This window comes from Schistocerca cancellata, chromosome 1 (genome assembly GCF_023864275.1).
Source record: "Schistocerca cancellata isolate TAMUIC-IGC-003103 chromosome 1, iqSchCanc2.1, whole genome shotgun sequence".
Lineage (NCBI taxonomy): Eukaryota > Metazoa > Arthropoda > Insecta > Orthoptera > Acrididae > Schistocerca > Schistocerca cancellata.
In genome coordinates this window covers 531,901,609-531,922,895 of record NC_064626.1, presented here as the reverse complement: position 1 = coordinate 531,922,895, position 21,287 = coordinate 531,901,609, and the positions used below count along the sequence as shown (strand labels likewise).

Sequence of the window (21,287 nt, the reverse complement as noted above, 5' to 3'; positions counted from 1 at the left end):
TCCATAACTTTTAGGACGTCAACTCAAAAAAAAGCTTGAGTTGGGTTTGCAATGGTTAAGTGCTGTTGGGCTTGTCTAACACTTGGATGAGTCACCGTTCAGATCTGCAGAGTGCTGTTGGCAAGCAGAGAGTACTCAGCCCTTGTGAGGCCAATTGAGGCAGTAGCTACTTGACTGAGAAGTAGTGACACTAAGTCACAAAAACTGACAACGGCTGGGAGAGTGATGTGCTGACCACATGCCACTCCGTATCTGGATCTGGTGATGCCTTTGGGCTGAGGATGATACAGCGGCTGGTCAGTACCATTGGGCCTTCAAGGCCTGTTCGGACAATGTTTGCTTATTTGCAAAGACTGATGTTTTCAGAATCCATCATGGTTAGCATGAAGGAGGTTATTCTGTTTGCAGTACCTCATTATATTTGAGCTCAGAATATGCTATAGAATTTTACACAAGATATGTGTCAATAATACTAGATGGTACATTTGTGGACCACTTTGCTACCCTTCTTGTAGATTGGTGTGATCTGTGTTTTCTTTCAACCAGTGGATACAGTTTGAGAGATCCACAGTATATTACGATTAAGAGTGGGGGCTAGCTATGTTGCGAATTCTGTACATAATCTGACAGGGATTCCAATGGGCCATGGGGCCTTGTTCAACTTTAGTAATTTCAGTTGTTTCTCAACACAACTATGTCATTAATCTCTGTAGCAGGCAAGAATTCAACTTGGGCAGCACTTCTGTATCTCCCATTGTAAAGGTACATTTGAAAATGAACTTCAGTGTATCTGTTTTCAATTTAGTGCCCTTCATTTTGCTTCTTGCTACTAACTGCTTTAACACATGAGCACAATTTCCTCGCATTTCAGTTAGCTTCTCCCTTTCTATGGCTCTATGATTGGTTCTGCACCGATTGTGCAATAGTCACTTCTACTTTATAAGTTGCTTTACAAAGACCATGTAGTAAGGAATCTTCCTCTCATCATGAACTATTCTACAAAGTACATATCTACCCATTCCTTAGTCGATTATTCTTCTAAACTTGAGATACTGTTTCCCTAAATGCTTCTACGCAGAGCTAAATGTACAATTAATTGCCTCATGATCACAAACATGAGTTTCAATATACATATCCTAATTTGTCAACACTAGATGTTATACATTTCCATCAGGAGGGGGCTTCAAAACTGTGTGTTTTAAGCAGTTTTCAGAAAAAAGCATTTAGCATTATTTCACCTGATGTTTGATAGTTGTCAACACTTATGAAACTGTAATTAACCCAGTCAATTCTTGGATGATTGAAGTATCCTCCAGTGATGACAGCATGACTGGTTAACTCTATAATCACCTCTGATACTCATCTTTACCCAAAAAAATCTAACACCAGTTTCAATTTCTATCACAGTGGATTTGAGTTTTTTGTCCATTGCAATAATTACATCATTTCCAATTCCCATTAATCCATCCTTGTAATGTACATGTAGATTTCCCCAAAAAATTTTAACATTGCATGTGAGAGCTTCACATACTCTGAGATTCTGTTGTGAATGGATGTAGCTATCATTATAAGACTGAATACAGTGCTGACTAATATAAAAATTTGTGTGCACCCTACACAGTCATCTGCCTGAGAAGCAGGCTCTGATGCCCCCCCCCCTTTTTTGGGGGAGGGGGGGAGGCAGTGCTGTGCAACAAAACAACTGAAATTCCGTGAGCAAGGTCGGCCTTGTTGGCCTTCTCTTCCAGTTACTGAAATGATTCAAGTGTGGCTTTTGAGTCAAATGACAAGTACTGTTTGTTCCAATGTGTGGTAGCTGCTTTTAATTTAGAAGTTAATTTACAGAGACTGTATATCATGGATGGTCCCACCCATCATGAACTATTCTACATGGTATGTATCTACCCTTCTATATGGTGAGTGGCCAAGGTGCTCCTTCCTATCCCTTCCTTAAAGCGCACCATTATTCACTGAACATTCAAACTGCCAATGAGTAACGGACCCCTAGCCTTTGGGCATCTTCATGTTTTTGCAGTGTAAAGACTGTTCCATAGAATTTCAGGCATGTGACACACCCAAAATTTTATGGATCACCATAGCCTTTTGCCCATAATTTATCTAATGTAGGACACAGCAACAGGTTAAGTCTGTTGCATCAATAATCAATAGGAGATAGCAACTCCTGTTTGAGAGATGGGAAATGTGTGTACTATGTTGAATGTTCTTCGGGCCTGCTTCCCCTGTACAGAGCCCCCAGACCTGCCAACAACTCATCATTAACAATCATCACAACTCATGTCAATGAGTAGTAATAACTTCTGAGAGAGAGTTTTTTTGGTACATGTGTCTCAGTAGAATGCCCAATAACTATTCGCAGCAGATTCTAACTGCTTGACAGCAGTCATGCAATTTCCTGCTGCTTATTAACAGCAACTGACTTATCTTGTGTCCATGAACAGCATTCACAATTGGCTTGCACTGTAGTTGATGCAATGTTTTTTTGAACAGTAAACAAATAACTTTCTGTTTACCTTACTGAGATATGTTCGTGTCACAGTTACAAACTGTTCAACACTGACTTGGAACAAACTGTTCAAAGAGTATAAAATTGAAATATCACACTAATAACATAAGTATTTACACTGTAATTTAGGGGAATGATTTCCCAAAAAAGATATAGGTGGCAAATATTTGTAGGAAACATAAGAATAAACAACTGCAGCTCATATGCAAGAAAGTAACAGCAGGAAGAGAAGTTGTGCATTAAAGGAAGGAAGTATCATATGATGTCACACACTAGTAAGGACTGGACAATATGGCGAAGGAAATCTGCCCCGAGCTATTCAAGGGCATAATCTGCATAGGGGTAGAAAGAAGTAGCAGGGGAAGGAGGTGGAGCTGGGGTGGGGTGGGGGAAGGGAGAGAGACTGAGGTAGAGGGAGGGAGGGAGAATATACATCTGGAGGACCTGATTAGGATTTCAGCCCCATTGGCTGCTCCAATTTTTTTTTTGCACAGCTCATTCTGTTGCTTTTCTTGGCACTATTTCTTCCATTGTCTACGCAATTTCTCTTCCTTCTCTTTCAGTTTTACCTTGTTTGCTCTTATGCTTTCCCATGACCGATTTTTCCATACCAACTACTTCTTCCACAAGTTTCTGTTTCCCTTTCTATCCCCTAAAAACTCACATTTTTACTATATTTCATACATTTCTGTGGTACAACTATAATGTAATTAATATAACTTGTTAGTTGACATATGTTCCACTTCAGTGTTTTCATTGTGTCTGTAACTTAGCCCTCAATTTAGGCTTGATCAAACATTGTACAGGCTTCTGGTACATGAGAAAGCTGTGTTCCAGGTATTAAATGATACCTATCTATGGACATCACTCATTGACCAGGTGTGCAATGTCAACTAACAAGTAATTTTAATCCAATTTTATTGCCTGGTAACAAAGTAAATAGAACCTTTGATGTACATGTACATTCACATTCAGTTTATTAAAAAGTGTCATCTTTTCTGAGTTTTTAGTCCACCACTTAGCTGATACAGCAAATTTATTTCAGAGAATTTTTTATATGTAATAATAAGTTTTAGAATGTTGTCCAAAATTTAGTCATTTCCAATAGTAGACGAATTACAACCACCAACCTTGTATCTGTTGACGAGTGTTTCTTTCCCAAGATTATATAATAAGTAATCCATGGAAGGCTTGTAACATGCAATTGTGTAGTCATAATCAAAGCCGTAAACTTTCACTTCCTTCAGATCAAGTTCATTACATGCAAAAACCCCTTTTGGGTTTACATCAGGGGGCAGCTTCTTAGCTGAAAAGTAATATGTACTATTTACATATTTCATAACAGTATAGGTCTTAATTTGCTTGTAACAAATTCCAATATCTTCTCTTGTGTATTTTCTTATAGTTATGGGTGAAATAATAACTATATACACATACAAATTAAAATTTTAATGAACAAATAAATATGAAAAGGTCCAAAAGGTATTATTGGCTGGCCATTCAAAGTAACATAATAATTGGATGGTGAGTTGTGCAAAAAATTGAGTCTAATGTTTAAGTGTGCAGGATACAGAATAAAACAGAAAATTATAGAACAGAATATATTTTATTTGACTTTGAACATAACATGCAATTGACATTGAAAAGCTAAGTTTATTTTACATCTTTCATTTTACCACTTATGTAATTAATTGTCAGAAGTTATTTACAAAGCTAAATTATTTCTGCAATGCACATTTTGTCATTTGTAATACACAAGAAGAAAATGCATCACACAGTTTTACATGCTTTTCACAATGTACTGACATGATACAGTGCTCTGTCTTGTAGTACTTAGATGCAAATATTGGGCAAATTATAACTGAATTTCATGCACATTTCAATACCAAAATTTTATTTCATTTAGCTTTTAATGGTGTATGGAGTACATAACAATGCCTGTATTAACTTATTCATGCTGAAACACAATTTAGAGCTTTTATTGGAATTCCATGCCATTATAGGACTACAATTCTGAAATTTTTGTGCTATGTCATGAACTATGTTATACTTATTTGTTTACAATTATTTTGAATGTATCCACAAACACTGTCTAGGCACTTTTAAAGAGTTTGCACAAGTAGCCCAGTTCAAATACTTATAGCCATAACTGGATCTTTGTTGGTATAGTGTACAGTATATCACTTGCATATCCATTCCCTGTGTAGAGCTCATTTCAGATATCCTCTGATAATTATTAATTATGTTTTCTTTAATATAAGATAGGTAGTTAAGCACTAGCCACATTATATACAGATTGTCATAACATTATTCTCTCTGAAGAACAGTGTACACTATTCTTGTGAAGTGTGTTCTGTGATGCTTCTAATCCCCACAACTTCAATTTCAAACTACTTTTCTTAAAATTCATCTAATGGAGTTACCTCACAGAAGAGAGCTTTAAGTAGCAAATTTCCCTACTTACGTGACACGTTAATCACACCAAAGAGTCTGGCACATAATTTATAAAAAAAAAAAAAAAGGTCAGGGTTGTCTTGGGCAACATTGGTCAGACTCCAACTGAGGTAGACTTCCAGACAAAGCTGTGAAAGCATTCAATACAATAGAATGAGTGTGCACAAAATTCTAAGAACATCATAGTCATCAGAAGACAGAACATGTACAATGATGTGAGAGCTGTTTTGAGATATTTTCTTTTGGTTACTAACAGAAAATGTGGATATGATAAACATTTTCATATTGGTTTTGAACTGAGTGGAAGATCAAAAGGACAGACTTCTGTGACATCATGGGTTATAACATTTGAGCTCAACTCACGGTACTGAGGGCAGCAAAGCTCTTTTATAACTGGCTCACAGAGTGCACTGCACACAAGAGGTAGCTACTAGCAACAGAATATGAGTAGATTGCCCACAAAGCATGTTTAGATTACATTCGCTGCCTATATGTCCTCCAAATGGGCAAAAAAGTAGCCACTGACATGTTTAGAAGTGATTCTGCAATTTCTTTGTAGTACTGAGTGCCAAATGTGGAATTCCAGAGCATCATATGTAAAAAACATATATACAAGCAGATGACACCAGAAGTTCTGGTGGCATCTCATGATCATTATTTTGCAATTGATAAACATAGTAAGGCACATCATTCCTGAAAACAATTACTACCTCCAAAGGTAATATCAACCAGGTAAATTCAGAAATTAAAAGTTCCAATTGCATCCAGAGATGACATGATTAGTTGGACACAAATGTGCATACACAGGAATAGGGAGGAGGTATGTGGGAATACTGCAGTGCAGTTTCAGTCTTGTGATGGCAGGGGTGACTGCACAGGCTAAGATAAAATGGCTGCATTGATTTTGCACCTTCAAAAGCAATATCCACCAGAGATCCACTGCCAATTGATACATGTATGGACAGAACATTACATGTGACAGTATGGTCAGATGATGAGCAGGCACTTTGCTAAACAATGAACCAAAATTCATGACATTGACCATAGTATCCAACCATCTCTGGTGACACCAGAAGTGATGGAAAGTGTGCAGCAAGCATTTTGCAGAATCAGCACTTCACAATTTCAGAACTCTCTCGTCAGTTCCCCCAGATGTGTTACTCGGTGTTGTGTAAAACAGTCTCCAGTGGCTTGGTTTTCATAAAGTGTGTGCAAGATGGGTTCCAAGGCAACTGACAGATGGACACAAAAGTGAATGTCTGGCTGCAGCACTGACATTCCTACAGCTATAAGCAGAGAAATGCGATGAGTTTCGCAACCATGTCATCACTGGGGATGAAACATGAGTGTTGCATTCCACACCGTAAACAAAGCAACAATTGATGCATTGGCAGTGTAGTGGTTCACCTGTGAAGACAATAAAGTCAATCAGACAACCTCTGTAAAAAAAAAATCATGTGCACTGTCATCTGGGATGGACATGGTGTTCTCCTGTGTGAGTTTTTACCACAAAGGGAGACAGTAAATGTTGATTGGTATTGCCAGTCATCAAGAAATCTGAAGAGGCTGATTATGAATACGAGACATGGGATGTTGACAAGAGGCTTTATGCTTGTGCCTGACAATTCAAGACCCCATACAACCAACACCACACGAACTGAGTTGAATCAGTTTTGTAGGGTAGATCTTTGACCATCCACCCTACAGCTCCAATCTCAAACTGAGTGACCCGTCTCTTCTGTATCACGAAGCATTTTCTGACAGGAAACTGATGCACAGTTATGATAAATTCCTCAACAGTGGAGGTGATTATGCTGAGGAGTAGCCAGTGAATCTATGTAAATATTCCAATAAATATTTATTTTTAATTCATGTTTTTTGTTTTCTTTATCAGTCATAGGAACTTACTTTCTGGATGTACCTCATACATTGAAAATATTGGTCTCTTAGTCCTCTCACTTCCACTTCCTCTCTCAATGCTTTTAAACCACTGAACATGTAGAATCACCTTTATTATATTAAATTGTGTGTTTAACATTAAATAAATCTCAAACTATCAAATGGAAAGAGTTATAAATTGTTTAATGTTTAACGGCTGAAGAACATAGCCTTAAAAGAAAGTTTTTCACAAATTGCTACTAAATCGCTGAGGATACAGGAAAATGGACACAAAGATTTTCAAGCAAATAAAATCAGAAATACACAACAACAAGAGAATAGTGAAACTGGATGAAATGGCAGTACACTTGGGTTTTATTGAGACATACTAACCATGAACATGAAAAATTTCAATTCATTCAGCTCAGTACGTACTTTACATACAAAATCTGTGGCCAGATAGCTGTACATACCTTCATTTTCATATAGTAGTAGAAATGACTATGCTCAACAGGAAGATAATGTTCTATGTTACTTATACCTCTTGTCATAACTGATCAGAGCAGTTACCAGTATTTCAGGTCAAATCATTCTTACATGTACTCATCAGGGCCTGATCTAGTGATCATGTTGGCCATGCAACTGAACAACATTATGGAGAGCACAATAGATGTGCACAGTCTACTGGAAAACAGCATCTTCCCACTTTTGTAGGAATGACAACAGAACAGACTGGATGTTATTCTGGAGGTACACTACACTGCACTATGCAGTATTTGTTCAACAAATACTAGAGGAGTTCAGTCATTGTAGGCCATAGCTTTCCACACCATGGTGCCTGGGGCAGTCCCCACAAATCAAGTTCAGTATCAACTCAAGTAGCAACTGCCTACTGACCATCACTGAGATGCAGATAGAATCCTCCCATTACTAAACACAAGTTTTCACCACTAATATAAAAACGGAAAGCTCTGAGCAGTGCATTTAAAAGTGTACTTAACTCAAAAATTACTAAGCATTGGAATGAGAACTGAAAATGGCATACATACAACTAAACAATTCAGTGAGTTATATGTGCACCTCAAAGCTGCTGGAGGATGAAATGATGTCAGTAAAATAGATCTATATGGTTTTTTTCTATGAACTGAAATAAACATAAGTTGTGGCATTTTCTACTAAATTAGGTGTGAAGATAGGCTGCCATATTTACAGACTATAAAATTGTAAAATACTTCTAAGAAATTATTTATGATATTGCATAAAAAATTTGTGTTTATTCATTTGTCAGTAGCCTCCACAATTAAACACAAACTTTGGGATCTGAACGACCCTTAATCTCAATGAGAATAAGCTACTAACAGAAGAAACACGAAAACACAATAAGAGAATGACGAGGAACCAGAAACGTAGTAGTATTATAATATTACAAGCAATCTCCATGAACTATTTGGTAAAAAGTTACATAGTAAATCATCCTAGAATTTTTTGTAGTTTATGTAAAATATATGTTCGTAACATGCATCAAAGTACTCGACAGAGACTTGTCCATTATCTAATATCATAATAATGATGAGACTGCTTACTCTATATGCTTCAATGTACACACGAAAATAAAACAAAGAAATGTCGTCAGCAGACATAATGAGTATCATAACTGTAATAGAATATATAAAAGATTTTGACCTATGAAACTGTGACTGATTCCTGTACCTGAAGTAGAACTGCTTATACAGTACAGTCCGATGTGAACATTTCTTTTTCAGCTTCAACAGTTATTTTTCATTTGTGCTGTTGTGCAACTAAATTTTGTGGTGAAGTACCAAGTAATGTGAAAAGAGTGAGGGGGCAAGGCATGAAACAAAGCTTTGGAAGTACATTGCTACTATTTGTCACATGCAGGCAGCTACACATGACAGTTGGGACTAAATTAATTTGGGTGCTCATAATCTTTTTCCATCACCTTATTTTGTATCTAGGCCTAAGCAGAATGATAATTAATGAACGAAATGGGAATGACAAAGAAGAATTTGTTTTTCATATTCCACTAAGTTTTGAAAGTATTTGGAGTTTCATTTAAGTTATCAGTATGTAAGAACCCATGGGAAACAAATTAATATGCCCAGTTTGCTGTCCAAATTATGTGCATGTAACTGGTATAATACCATTTAATTCAATGAGACGTAACTTCAGTCTCTTTCAAATCCAAAATGTTAATAAAAATATCGGTTTAATGAAAGACAGTATGTTAAATAAAAGCTAAACAATACGATATCCTCAAGTTGGTCGGGAAATGGTCTTCATTAATCATTCCCTGCTTCACTCACTGTACGATGCCTCAGCTGTAAGTTTACTAGTAATATGAAATGCATGGTAATCATTATGCAAAACTGAAATATTTAGGGAAATGAGAAGGGCTGCTCAACTTCATGAAGGTGCCAAAGTACAACGGTAAACTTCACTAAATCACTTCGTACTTTCAATTACTTGGAACACAACAGAAACCTTAATATTATTTCACTTAAAACAAATCAAAATATAAAATATCCTTAATGTAGCAGGGTATCATCTCAGCTTCACGACTCCTAACCTACATTATCATCGAAAACGACCGCGGGCAAGATCGTAGGGGCTTGATGACAAACATTTACAGTGCAATATTTGGTTGGTGGCATCATAAGGTTTAAGACACTTTCCGGGTATCAAACAATATTTTTCGAAGGGTTTCGCTATTCGAGACATAACACTGCCAGTTTAGCAAAACAAGCACATGAATCCCTGCGCAGCATTGATCTTTATCTGCAAGTGACAAGTGGTAGGGGAACAAGTAGACCAATATGGGTTTTAATTGGCTCGGGTTGGGTTACGACCTTGGGTACTTACATTCACATAACTGCTTTGTTTTTATGTAAGCATCGCGTAGTGGTATCCGACTGCTTCTGTACCGTTTCTGCGGAATTCCCAACACTCGCCGAAATAAAATGATAGTAGCATCATTTGCTGTTAACGTCCTACCGGTACATAATACTCTACCATGCAACATCACGTTTGCCGGCAATCACTCGCCCCTCAGGCTTCGCTATTAGTGTACACTTGCATGTGGGCTGCGCGCAGAAGCCCGCTTATTTTAAATCACATGCGGCACGCGTACATCCCGCTGCGTAATGTGACTAGCGCAACTAGTCTAATTACGTTTTCACATATCTTTCACTTAAGCTGAGTACGATCTCACCAGCAATAAAAGAGTGACTTTAGAAAATTATTTAAACTATTACAGACAATTTTAAATTTGAAGTTGGAAGCGCAACTAGCGTCTCGGTGATCACCGCTGTTCTAGGTAATCAACAGTCTTCCGTTTCGCATTAGAAGATGGTAACCATTTGTTGCTGTTGTTGTTGTGGTCTTCAATCCGAAGCAGCTTTCCACGCTACTCTATCCTGTGCGAGCCTCTTCATCTCTGAATACTACTGCAACCTACATCCTTCTGAATCTGCTCACTGTATTCATCTCTTGTTCTCCCCTCTACAATCCCCCCCCCCCTCCCTCACACACACACACACGACTGTCTATATGCCTCCGTAGCTCTAATTTCTCGTATCTTATCTTCGTGATCTTTACGCACAATGTATGTTGGCGGTAGTAGAATCGTTCGGCAGTCTGCTTCAAATGCCGGGTCTCCAAATTTTCTCAATAGTGTTTCTCGAAAAGAACGCCGCCTTCCCTCTTGGGATTCCCATTTGAGTTCCCGAAGCATCTCCGTAACACTTAAGTGTTGTTTGAACTCAGCCCGTATTCACCTACGTTTTTTCGCGTCTTCCTTTTCCTGCTACCAAACTTTTACTATGCTATGGCTACCATGTAAACTTTTACTACTGTGGTAGGCGTGGGCTTCGTGTCCATCCTTGCTGCAATAATGCATTCACTATAGTAGCTTACCCACATTACTATTTTCTTATTCGTTATTAAACCTACTACTGCATTACTTGTATTTGGTTTTGTATTTATAACCCCGTACTCACCTGACCAGAAGTTCTGTTCTTCCAGCACCGAAATTCACTAATTCTTACTATAAATAATTTTAACCTATCCATTTTCCTTTTTAAATTTTCTAACCTACCTGCCCGATTACGGGATATAACACTGCACGCCCCGATTCATAGAACGCCAGTTTTGTTTTTCCTGATGACGACATCCGCCGGAGTAGTTGCCTCCGCAATATTTTGGCAAAGAAGATGCCATCAGCATTTAATCTTACAGCAGAGCTGTATGCCCTCGGAAATAATTACGGCCGCAGTTTCCACTTGCTTTCAGCCGTTCGCAGTCCCAGCACAGCAAGAATGATTTGGTTGATGTTACATGGCCAGACTGCTGCCCCTGCAACTTACTGAAAAGGCTACAGCCCCTCTTCAGGAACCACACTCAACAGATACACATCCGTTGTGGTTGCACCTACGGCACAGCTATCTGTATTGCTGAGACACGCTAGCCACCCCACCGACAGCAAGTCCATGGGCGGTGGTGTGGGTAGGGGGGGGGGGTGCAGGGGGGGGGGGTAACCGTTTACACTCGAAATAAATTCCTATAAAACTCACTATGGGGTTGGTAAGTTAAGCAGTGAATATAAAAAAAAAAAAAAAGATCCAGTGAGATGGGTCTCATCCCTGCTAGTCGTCCTTCCATCATTAGGCCTACCTTTGTAATTTATCAGTAAACGCCCGATACAGTAAAGAATTGATCTCTCATGCGTAAAACAGCTTCAGTCTTCCGATCACTAATTGCAACTGAGTTAATATGTTAACCATGAAAGCGAGAAAAAGTTTAGAAAAAAGTTTTGAAATTACGTTTAAGGTTCGTTTGAAGAAGCTAGTATGGGTAATTTGTGCTTGTTTTTAGTAAAGAAGTACTCAATTAAAACGACGTACCCGATGCGGCAGTTTTACTGCATGATCAGCGAAAATGTAGTAAGAGCAAGAGTTTTTCCTTTCCTCATTTTGTGAAGGGTTTTAGCAAGAAAAAGTTTCGCAAAGGTTTGAAATTATGTCGAACGTCTGTTGATAAATCAATAATTGCTCTCATTCTCAAACATTGGATGAATAAAAGCTGGGTATTTGCGCGCGATGAATTACGCTATCTCAAGGCATATACAGTTTCTAACTGGAATACTTGTTTTATTGTGTTAAATCTTTCAAATGGTTCAAATGGCTCGGAGCACTATGGGACTCAACATCTGAGGTCATCAGTCCCCTAGAACTTAGAACTACTTAAACCTAACTAACCTAAGGACATCACACACATCCATGCCCGAGGCAAGATTCGAACCTGCGACCGTAGCGGTCGCGCGGTTTCAGACTGAAGCACCTAGAACCGCTCGGCCACACACGCCGGCTGTTAAATCTTTAACATAAGATAATACCGTATAATGAGTATATTATGACCATTTTAAATTTTTAAATTCAGTCAATTACTTTACTTTGCGCCATTGGGCCCAGAGGTCCTCGCGCAGTTACAAGGCTCCTCTTGCACTGGATTCTGTTTGTGCCTTCTGTGGGCAGTCATTCCCTATGCCAATGTGCAGCAAGTCCTCGTGGATTCCATCTTTTCAGCTATCCTTTGATCTTCCCAGTGGTATTTTTCCACAGGGAGTAAAATCCATGGATTTCAAAGGCCATCGGTGTTCATCCAACCGAGCTACATGCCGTGTCCGTATACGCCGGTTGCTTCTCATCAGGCCTACAATTTTTGGTCTGTTGTAGATCACATCCGCCTCACAATTACGCCGGAACCTCGATTCTCCAGTCATTTCTTATTGCACCGGTACATAGATCTTCCTTAACATTTTCGCTCAAAAAAGAGTAAGATTATTTAAGTCTGTTTTCCGGACACTCCAAGTTTCGCAACTATACAGCCCAACGGGTTGGGTCAGTGTCTTGGAAAGCTAGAGTTTGTAATTCTTCGAGAAATTATGTGATTTAAAAAGCTGGCTCCGACTGAAGTAGGGTCGGTTTGCAGCTTGGATCATCGCTTTGATATCTGCCTCACATGATGCGTCCTTTGTACATATTATCCCTATATAATTAAAATTATGGACCCCACTGTGTGATCGGGTTCCGATTACCAGAGGCTAGAGTGGGTCTCTTGAATAGGCATCTGTCCTGCTCATCACCAGAGACTCGGTCTTCGATTCATTCCCAAGGAGAACGATTCTGCTCGCTGCCGCCTCCACGCCGTCGCTCATCTGCATCAGTTCACCCTTAAATTTGGACAAAAGGGCCACATCGTCAGCAAATGCGAGATGTGTGATTTTCTCAACCTCTAACTCGATCCCCTCGACGTCCTTAAGGAAAGCTTCTGGCACTATCTTTTCAAGCGCCAAGTTGAACAATATCGGCGATACACCATCTACTTGTCTCAACACTGTGTTTATGTAGAAGCTCTCCAAGGCTTGGTTCTCGAGCTTCACTTTGGCATTTGAAAAGGTGAGACAAATTCAATCGGTCTGACGTGTTTCTTTGAGTATTTCAAACTCGATTAGGCAGTTCATCAAGGTCTACCAGTGCAGTTAGAAGTCTTCTTAAAAACTATCATCGCCATATGCCCATATCTCCTAAGTGACCTATAGCAGCACACAGATGCTGTCAATAGTTGAACGGCCCTTTCTGAAAGCCACCGATCTCTTCTGCAAACGGTTGGGTTCCATCCAGCATACAGTTGGACAAGATCTTACAGCAGACGTTCAGGAGAGCGATTCCTCTGTAGTTTTTGCAGTCCGTTTTGTCACTATTGTTGTGTGTACGGCAGATGGCTGCTGCCTTCCAGTCTTCTGGAATCTCCTTCAAAATCCAGATCCCCTGATTAGTTGCTGAAATTTTTTTGTGGAGTCTCTCTCCTCCAGCTTGAATGACTTCTGCCTGGATTCAATCTTCTCCTGGCCTTTTGTTCTTCTTCAGCATCATTATCTGGTTATTTATTTCCTGTAGAATAGGAGGCGGATAATATAAATCTACAATGTCATTATACTGAAATTCGAACAGAGTTTTGGTTCATCACAGTTGAAGAACTGTCTGCAATATTGTTCCATCTCTCAGTAATGTTGAACACATTGGTGAGTGTGATCCTATTATCGTCCTTGACGAATATTTGGCGGTTCTGATCCTCCTTCTTAAAGAAGTTAACTTTACAGTACCGGTATATCTTTTGCGACTCTTTTCCCAAGAAATCTTATTGAGCCTCCTCTATCATTCCTTTGACGTACATTCTATTTGCTCTCCTAACGGTTGGTTGGAGAGTTTTCTGTACTTCTTAGAACTGTGCTTTGCTTTGTGCAAAATCTGCGTCTTATAGCTATCTCTCCTTGACTTTCTTCTATTGGCTAAAACCAAACCATCTTGCCCATGATCCGCTCCTTCATGACGGGACTGAGTGCATTTGCAACCTCATTTACTGCATCCTTATCTTCTTTCCTCACTTCTGGGTTCTTTTGTGAATCCTCTTCCTGCGGAATTTCAAAGTGGTTGCTACTGGAGGTGAAATTCTTCTTTCTTTGTAATATCTTTGAGCGCATCGACATGGTAGCCTACTACTTTCATAAGATTGTTTCAAACTCTGACTATGGGATGTACTTTTAGCCAGCTTTTTACTAGCAAGTCCTCGCTCCGACACCCAGCATTTTGTGCTGCCTTTACATCCATTACCCAGTTCTTTGCTTCGATGTCAATTGCAATATATCTATTTGATTAGCCGTTTTAGCATCTGGTGAAACCCAACTTCCTTTACGTATATCCTTTCATTTGGAAATTAGTGCTGTTGATTAACATCGTTCTCGATGTTGCAACGGTTATGAGCCTGATGCCATTGTCGTTGTTGAGTTAATGTAAACAGTCTCTTCCACTTGAATTACTTACGTCGTCTCTTCCAATTTTAGCATTCGTATCCCCCAACAGGACTTTACAATAGAATACGTCCTTCATTTGGGATGTGCTTTCTTCTGTCAATAATTACAAAGTTTTGTTGCCCCTGGAAGCCGTTAGGTTGGTAATCTGTAACTGGGATTGAGCACCATGCCCCAGGTTAACCGTTTAGTAATACAGATAGCGTAGGCCTTGTAATCTCCCCACGGAAAATTACCCTCTACCACGCAATAATTAATAATGGTCAATCAAATCATCCACATTTATTTACGTATGAAAAGTATCTGAGCAGATTTTCTAGTAATATATGCGCCGACAGTTCGTCGACGCCAAGGTATTTTTCGAGTACGTTTATTCTTTGGAACAACAGAGGTACACAGGTGTATGCTCCATGGTCAATATAGCTATAGAAAGAGAGATAGAAAAAGGAGAGAAAGGAACAGCTTCGGAAAGTATCGGTTGGAAGATTTTCGTATTGCAAAAGGAGATTTATTTACTCTTCTTCGCGATAAAGCGAGGCAGGAAAGTTTGTGCCGCTAGCGGGGTAGACAAAGAGAAAGAAGGACTTGTAAAAGTAAATTTCATGGGACTAAAAATCCACGGAAACGGAACATGTACGGAAATGGATTCAATATACAACTTTCCTCAGAAATAAGGTTTGTGACCATTTCATTTTAGAGTGAATGACGAATGCGTTCTCTGTCTGAATTGTTGATGATTGTCTGGGGCCTGTAATTAATTGGGAAGTTTCAGCTGTGACGAAGAGAGCCTGCAATCTCTGAGTTTTATTGAAATCGTCCAAAAAGGCTTCGTCCACATCTGAAATTTTAGATCTGTCGTAAACTGAACGAAGTGTTCAAAACGATCGATTTTTTCCCAACTGAATGCAGCGCTTAATAATAACGAATGTGAAGATCTTTTCTAGCAAGCCAGCCGCTGAATATTAAGAAGAAGGGCTCCACCAGAGATTTTAATAGGCTGATTTCATGTAACTTAAGACTTTCAGCAAAATCGATTTAAGTAGTAAGGGCATTCATTAGAATGGCCAATCCGTGACAGGACACGTTTTTGGACGTTGTTAAAATAATTTTGTTCTTTGTTTCATGTGAACTACGACGAGACAACTTAACGTGCAAAAGAGAAGAAATACTCGCAGGCGCATTATTTCATCGACAAATAAAAGCAACACGCTGGACGCAGATCTATAATTTTTTTGTAAACTTGATAGTATTGAGGAAGTAGTCGTAGATTTGAACATTTTCTAATTGTGTTCATAACAGAAGTAGTTTGATTCACTTGCCCTAGTTGCATTTACCTGTATAAGTACCATAACAAAGTAGCCACAGAAGTATTCGTGTGAAGGGAGATATATATATATCTTGACGGTAGAACATTTATATGGTTTTAACGAGGGCAATGTTTAAGATGAGTCAAGCAGAGCAGAGCAATACGCAACAGCCTTCAGCTGTGAGCACTGATGATAATGATGTAGTAAGGAGTGTTGTAGAACCGATCGCTACAAATAGCGCAATAGAACGCCCGGTAGACACGGCGGGAGATGTATCAGCCAGTACGCAACATGGATTAGACCCATTGGTCATTATCATGAGGCAGATGCAGATGTTAACGGAGACCGTGAATAATATGAATACAAAATTAGCCTCAGTTACTGAAGGGCAGGAAAATATGAAAACTGATATTAACGCGAAATTAGCCTCAGTTACTGAAGGGCAGGAAAATATGAAAACTGACATTAACGCGAAATTAGCCTCAGTTACTGAAGGGCAGAACCATTTGAATACAAAATTAGCCTCAGTTACTGAAGGGCAAGAAAATTTGAAAACCGACATTAACGCGAAGTTCGCCGCAGTGAATGAAGGGCAAAATGATCTGAATGCGAAGTTAGCCTCAGTTACTGAGGGGCAAAATGATTTGAATACGAAGTTAGCATCAGTTTCGGAAGGGCAGGAAAAGCTGAAAGCTGAGATTAAGCAGCAATTACACGACAGTTTTTCCGAATTAGAACAACGGATAGAGGCGAAGACAAAGGAACTTAAAGATCAGGCCGAAGAGACGGAACGAAAATTAACTGCACAAATCGAATTGGTTAAAGCTCAATGTGAGGAATCTACTCACCGCGTACGTGTAGAAATGAAGGAGTACGTGGCTATTAAGATAGATACCGTACGCGAACAGGTGGAAATGGTTCCGCAATTAGTACAAAAGCAAGATGCCATGTCGTGTGCAATTGCGCAACTTCCTGAATTGGCACGTACGCAGACGAACATAAAGGAAAGTGTGGAACATCTGACAGAACGTCAAGACGTTATAGACCACCAGATTAATGTATTAACGGGTAAATTATCCGAAATCACATTAGAAAACAAAAGGCTAATGTGTGAAAACGTTGAGCATAATGTTAAAGAAGCATTCCAGAGTCTGTGCGGCAAACAGGAAGAGAATTTGTTTGCGAAAGGACTAGAGGAAGTGCGACAGCAGTTAGGTGCTGATCTCGAGCATTGGAAACAAACGATAGCAGAGTCGATACGCGTTTCACAACAAGGCTCAGAACAAATGAATACCGGCCAGCAGCAGAAGTTGCCAGCGACTATAGAGCCAGTTACTGCACATTCGCACACAATACCGACTTGTGTGAGTAACTCAAATATTAAATTGCCACGAGCTAGTTGTTCGCGTGAAGTTTTATCTGACGGAGATTACGAAAGCCTTTGCCATGCCGAAGAAAAAATGATAAAGCATCGGCAATTTCAGATTTTTAATACTGACAAAAGGGGGGTCCATCCGATTGTTTTTATTCGAAGTTTTAGAGGAGTTCTACCCAGAAATTGGTCGGAGTGGCAGAAGATCAGTTTCGTTACTGGGTATATACAAGGTTCGGGGGTGATATGGGCCTCGGATATGACTTCTGTTTGCTCGACCTATGACGATTTTGAGAAAGCGTTTTTAGCAAAGTTCTGGTCAGAAGGAGTACAGGAACGCCTAAGGCAGGAGGTGCTCTACCCAGAGCCTTTCTCCTTTTCGAAAGGAAGCCTTAGGAAGTATTTTGAAAAATATATAAATAAAACTAGATTTTGGGACAGACCTATGCCTTTGCCAGACATAATAAACATACTTAAAGCAAGATTACCAACGAGCATCCGGAATCAATTAATTTACGGCAACGATAAAGACCTGGAGTCGTTCCTCACGACGTTAGATCATATAGATATTATAGAAGAGAACAACCAGAAAGCCCGTAACAACAGATTCCAATATCGGGAGATAGAACCTCCGCCAAATGGTAGGCAAGGGAACGCACAGAGATCGATAAATAGTGGAGAAACCCCTCAAAATCTCAATAATAATACCGGCAATAGTCTTGCGAGGGGCTATCCAAGGAACAACAGGAATGGGAAACGATATAATCCCGTATGGGGGAACGAAAGGAATTTCAGACCACAAGCTTGGAACAATAACAGTAATAGAAAGTGGAACCAACCGGGGGGAACAAACTCAAATAACCAACATCAGTGGGGACGGACATCCGCGAATCAACTGGTAATTACCGAAGTGACGGATGAGGTCAACCACTAGGTGAATCAAAATCCAACAAACTTGTAAGGACCCACTCGTGCCCCGGAGGAGCGGTCAACAATAGGTTGAGGGGCAACAGGATATGTATACCCATGCTAACGTATAATGATGGACGATTACTGGCAGATGAATTGACCGAGGACTTAGAACCCCAAGATGAGAATAGGGAACAGGTGGCAGTAGCCGAAGTGCAAGTCATTTTGGAAACTGTACCTATAGTGGCAGTTTTAGACACAGCTGCAACCACAAATGTCATTTCGGAGGCTCTATTCAACAAGATCAGAAATATAAGACGAGTACCAATTTTTCCAGTTCAAAATTGCAAAATAATAGGCGCCGTTGGGGCTCGATCGGCGAATGTAAAAGTGCAGTCACTACTTAGTGTAGAAGTAGGAAATGTAGCAATATTAAGCACATTCCTTGTGGTGAAAAATTTGGTGGTAGGCTGCATTATCGGAGTCGACAGCCTGCGTCAGTACGGATGCAGAATAGATTTTAAAACAGGAAAAATTTGGTTAGATGTAAATAAACAAGAAATTGAATTGGACTTGTTGAAAAAAGAAAGCCTTACCAGAAAATATAATAGTGGGATCAGTGTGCAAGTAATCAGGACTGCACAAAATTCTAAACAGCACGTGAATAATGAGTTCAAAGTCAAAGGAGATTTCGGTCAATTAGTGTATGAGAAGTTAAATGAATCCGACTGCATCACTGAAGATCAGAAGAAGACGCAGCTCAAAGAATTATTATCAGCGTATGAAAACGTGTTTGATGAAAGGCCAGGAGTGATTAAAGGATACATATGCCATCTCTACGTTAAGCCGCACGAACCGTATTGTAGAACTTTCTATCCTGTTCCCTGGAGGTTAAAGGCTCAAGTTCAAAAGGAAATAGATCGCTACCCGGAATCGAACAAAATAAAAGGGTTATTTCCTCATAACGACTTAAAAAGATATAATGAAGATTAGAAGATAGGGAGGAATGGTGTTCCGACTGACAGAGATGAACGCTCGTAAAAAATATAACAATAAACTGTGTGTGTGTAATGTTAAAAGCCTTTAAATTGAAATAGTTAGTTAGTGACATAGAGTATAGAAATAATGACTAATTAGTACTATTGAGGGTTGTAAAAAAGGATAGTGGAGATAGGCTTCACCTGTGGTTTGGGTGAACATAGAACTTTAGCATTGCTAATGTTATCAAGATGTATAAAAGATCTGACTGACCTTCAAGAAGAATAAAATGTTTCCCTGCAAATGACGCTGAATAATCTAAAGAGGTTCGAGTGAAGATTCGTATATAATCTCATGTGAACGCTTAAATGTGTAAATATGTGAATTGTGGTAGTGAATCGTGAGTGACGGTTAACGCCGCAACGATTATTTCCCGCGCAAAACAGTTGACGTCAGCGCGAGAATTAAAATCGATATAGACGATACAGATATTCTTTGTAAGAGACTCGCACCAAACGCGAGGATAAATTGATTCATGTTGAACTTTAAAAGGAATAGGTGGTATAATTAGAAGCTAAGAGTTTTAATTTTTTATTGAATGATTAAAGAAAGTAGTATTCATAGATTCACTAGTAATTTAATGGTTCGTGTTCATTTGGGAATTTTGTGTGAAAAATCCATTTCCATATATGAGCATGGATGAACGCCGTATGAATCAGAGAGTAAATGAAAGAAGTGAATCCGCATTCTTCAATGCTAATAACTTCTACATTTCAGCACTCAAGTGTAGAAATATATGTATTTAGAATAAAAAGCTTTTTTTTGAGTATAGCTAAATTATATGACTTATCAAAGAAATATGGATGATGTCTTGAAATAAAATGAACTACACTTTCCATTATTCGATAATTTGAATCCAAAATCTATAGTCAGTCACATGAATCCTTTAAATTACGAAGAACAAATCAGTCACAGAAAATCTGTTAAAACTTTTGGACTTATAAGCACAAGTGGGGAGGCAAAGTCAAAAGGAGTATTCAAACGAGAGTAAATCGGATGATGCTTTTAGCAACATCATTAATTAAGAGTTGAATTCCTTGAAGTACGTCGTAACAAAAAGGATCCATGAAGCCACAAGGATTTTGCTTTCAAAAAGGAGAATCTTGGACGGTGCTACCTAATCAGTTCTCTTACAGGAAGAGTTTCCCTTTTGGTCATTGCTAATCCTTTTGGAATGAATGTTGCATGTGAATTCGAGTATCCCTGTCCCTTCTACTCTTCCCATTGTGGGCCGCGTAGAAGATCAACGACAGAGGGGGCCGCATAGAAGACCGACTACAACTGTGGACGTCGGGGACATGCAAGACCCGGGGGAGTTTAGCACCGCAAGATATATTGTCCTAGAAGCAAGATTGTAAAACGCAAATTCAACTTTTAATTGTAAAACGTTTTTTTTTTTTGCTAGAGGCACAAACTACTCTTCTCCAAATCGTGGTACTAATTAGGCCCTATCTTTCCTTTAGAGATAAATTTCAAAATTATTTTTGTTCTTCTATAGGCTTTCCTATCTTCTATGTACCGTAGGCTGGGGGTCTAAGCTTAAGAGGTTTTCCAAGGTTTCCCTGCTTAAGAAAGTTCTCGAATGGGTAGACCATGACATACGTTCATGAAAGATCATCTTCCTTGGTTGTGCACAGCAAACATAACACCTAGATGCACGTAAAAGTAATACAGCCGCGGTACCTGTCTCTTCATTTCTTCTGTCTTCAACATTTCTTTTCTTCGTCTAGTTCAAACACAATATTCTTTTTCAGTCGGAGGACTGACAATCATCACTTCCGGGTTATCCACGCTAATAGATAGCTCGCGAAGTGTGTTCGGTGAATAAAAATTGACCTCACAAACTTCGCTCGCTGCGAGGGGCATTGTAATCTCCCCACGGAAAATTACCCTCTACCACGCAATAATTAATAATGGTCA

General features: G+C 39.2%; 1 protein-coding gene across 1 annotated transcript in view; it reads right to left on the bottom strand.

Annotated features, from left to right (window-relative positions):
* LOC126179375 (5'-nucleotidase domain-containing protein 3) overlaps positions 1 to 9,951 on the bottom strand; it is a 164,008-nt gene extending 154,057 nt beyond the window's left edge. The window contains exons 1-2 of the mRNA XM_049924603.1: positions 9,737 to 9,951; positions 3,655 to 3,830 (exon numbers count right to left, since the gene is read on the bottom strand). Coding sequence (XP_049780560.1) covers positions 3,655 to 3,830; positions 9,737 to 9,896 — 336 coding nt within the window. The 5' untranslated portion in view covers positions 9,897 to 9,951. The remainder of the gene's footprint in view (positions 1 to 3,654; positions 3,831 to 9,736) is intronic.
* Positions 9,952 to 21,287: the final 11,336 nt, after the last annotated feature.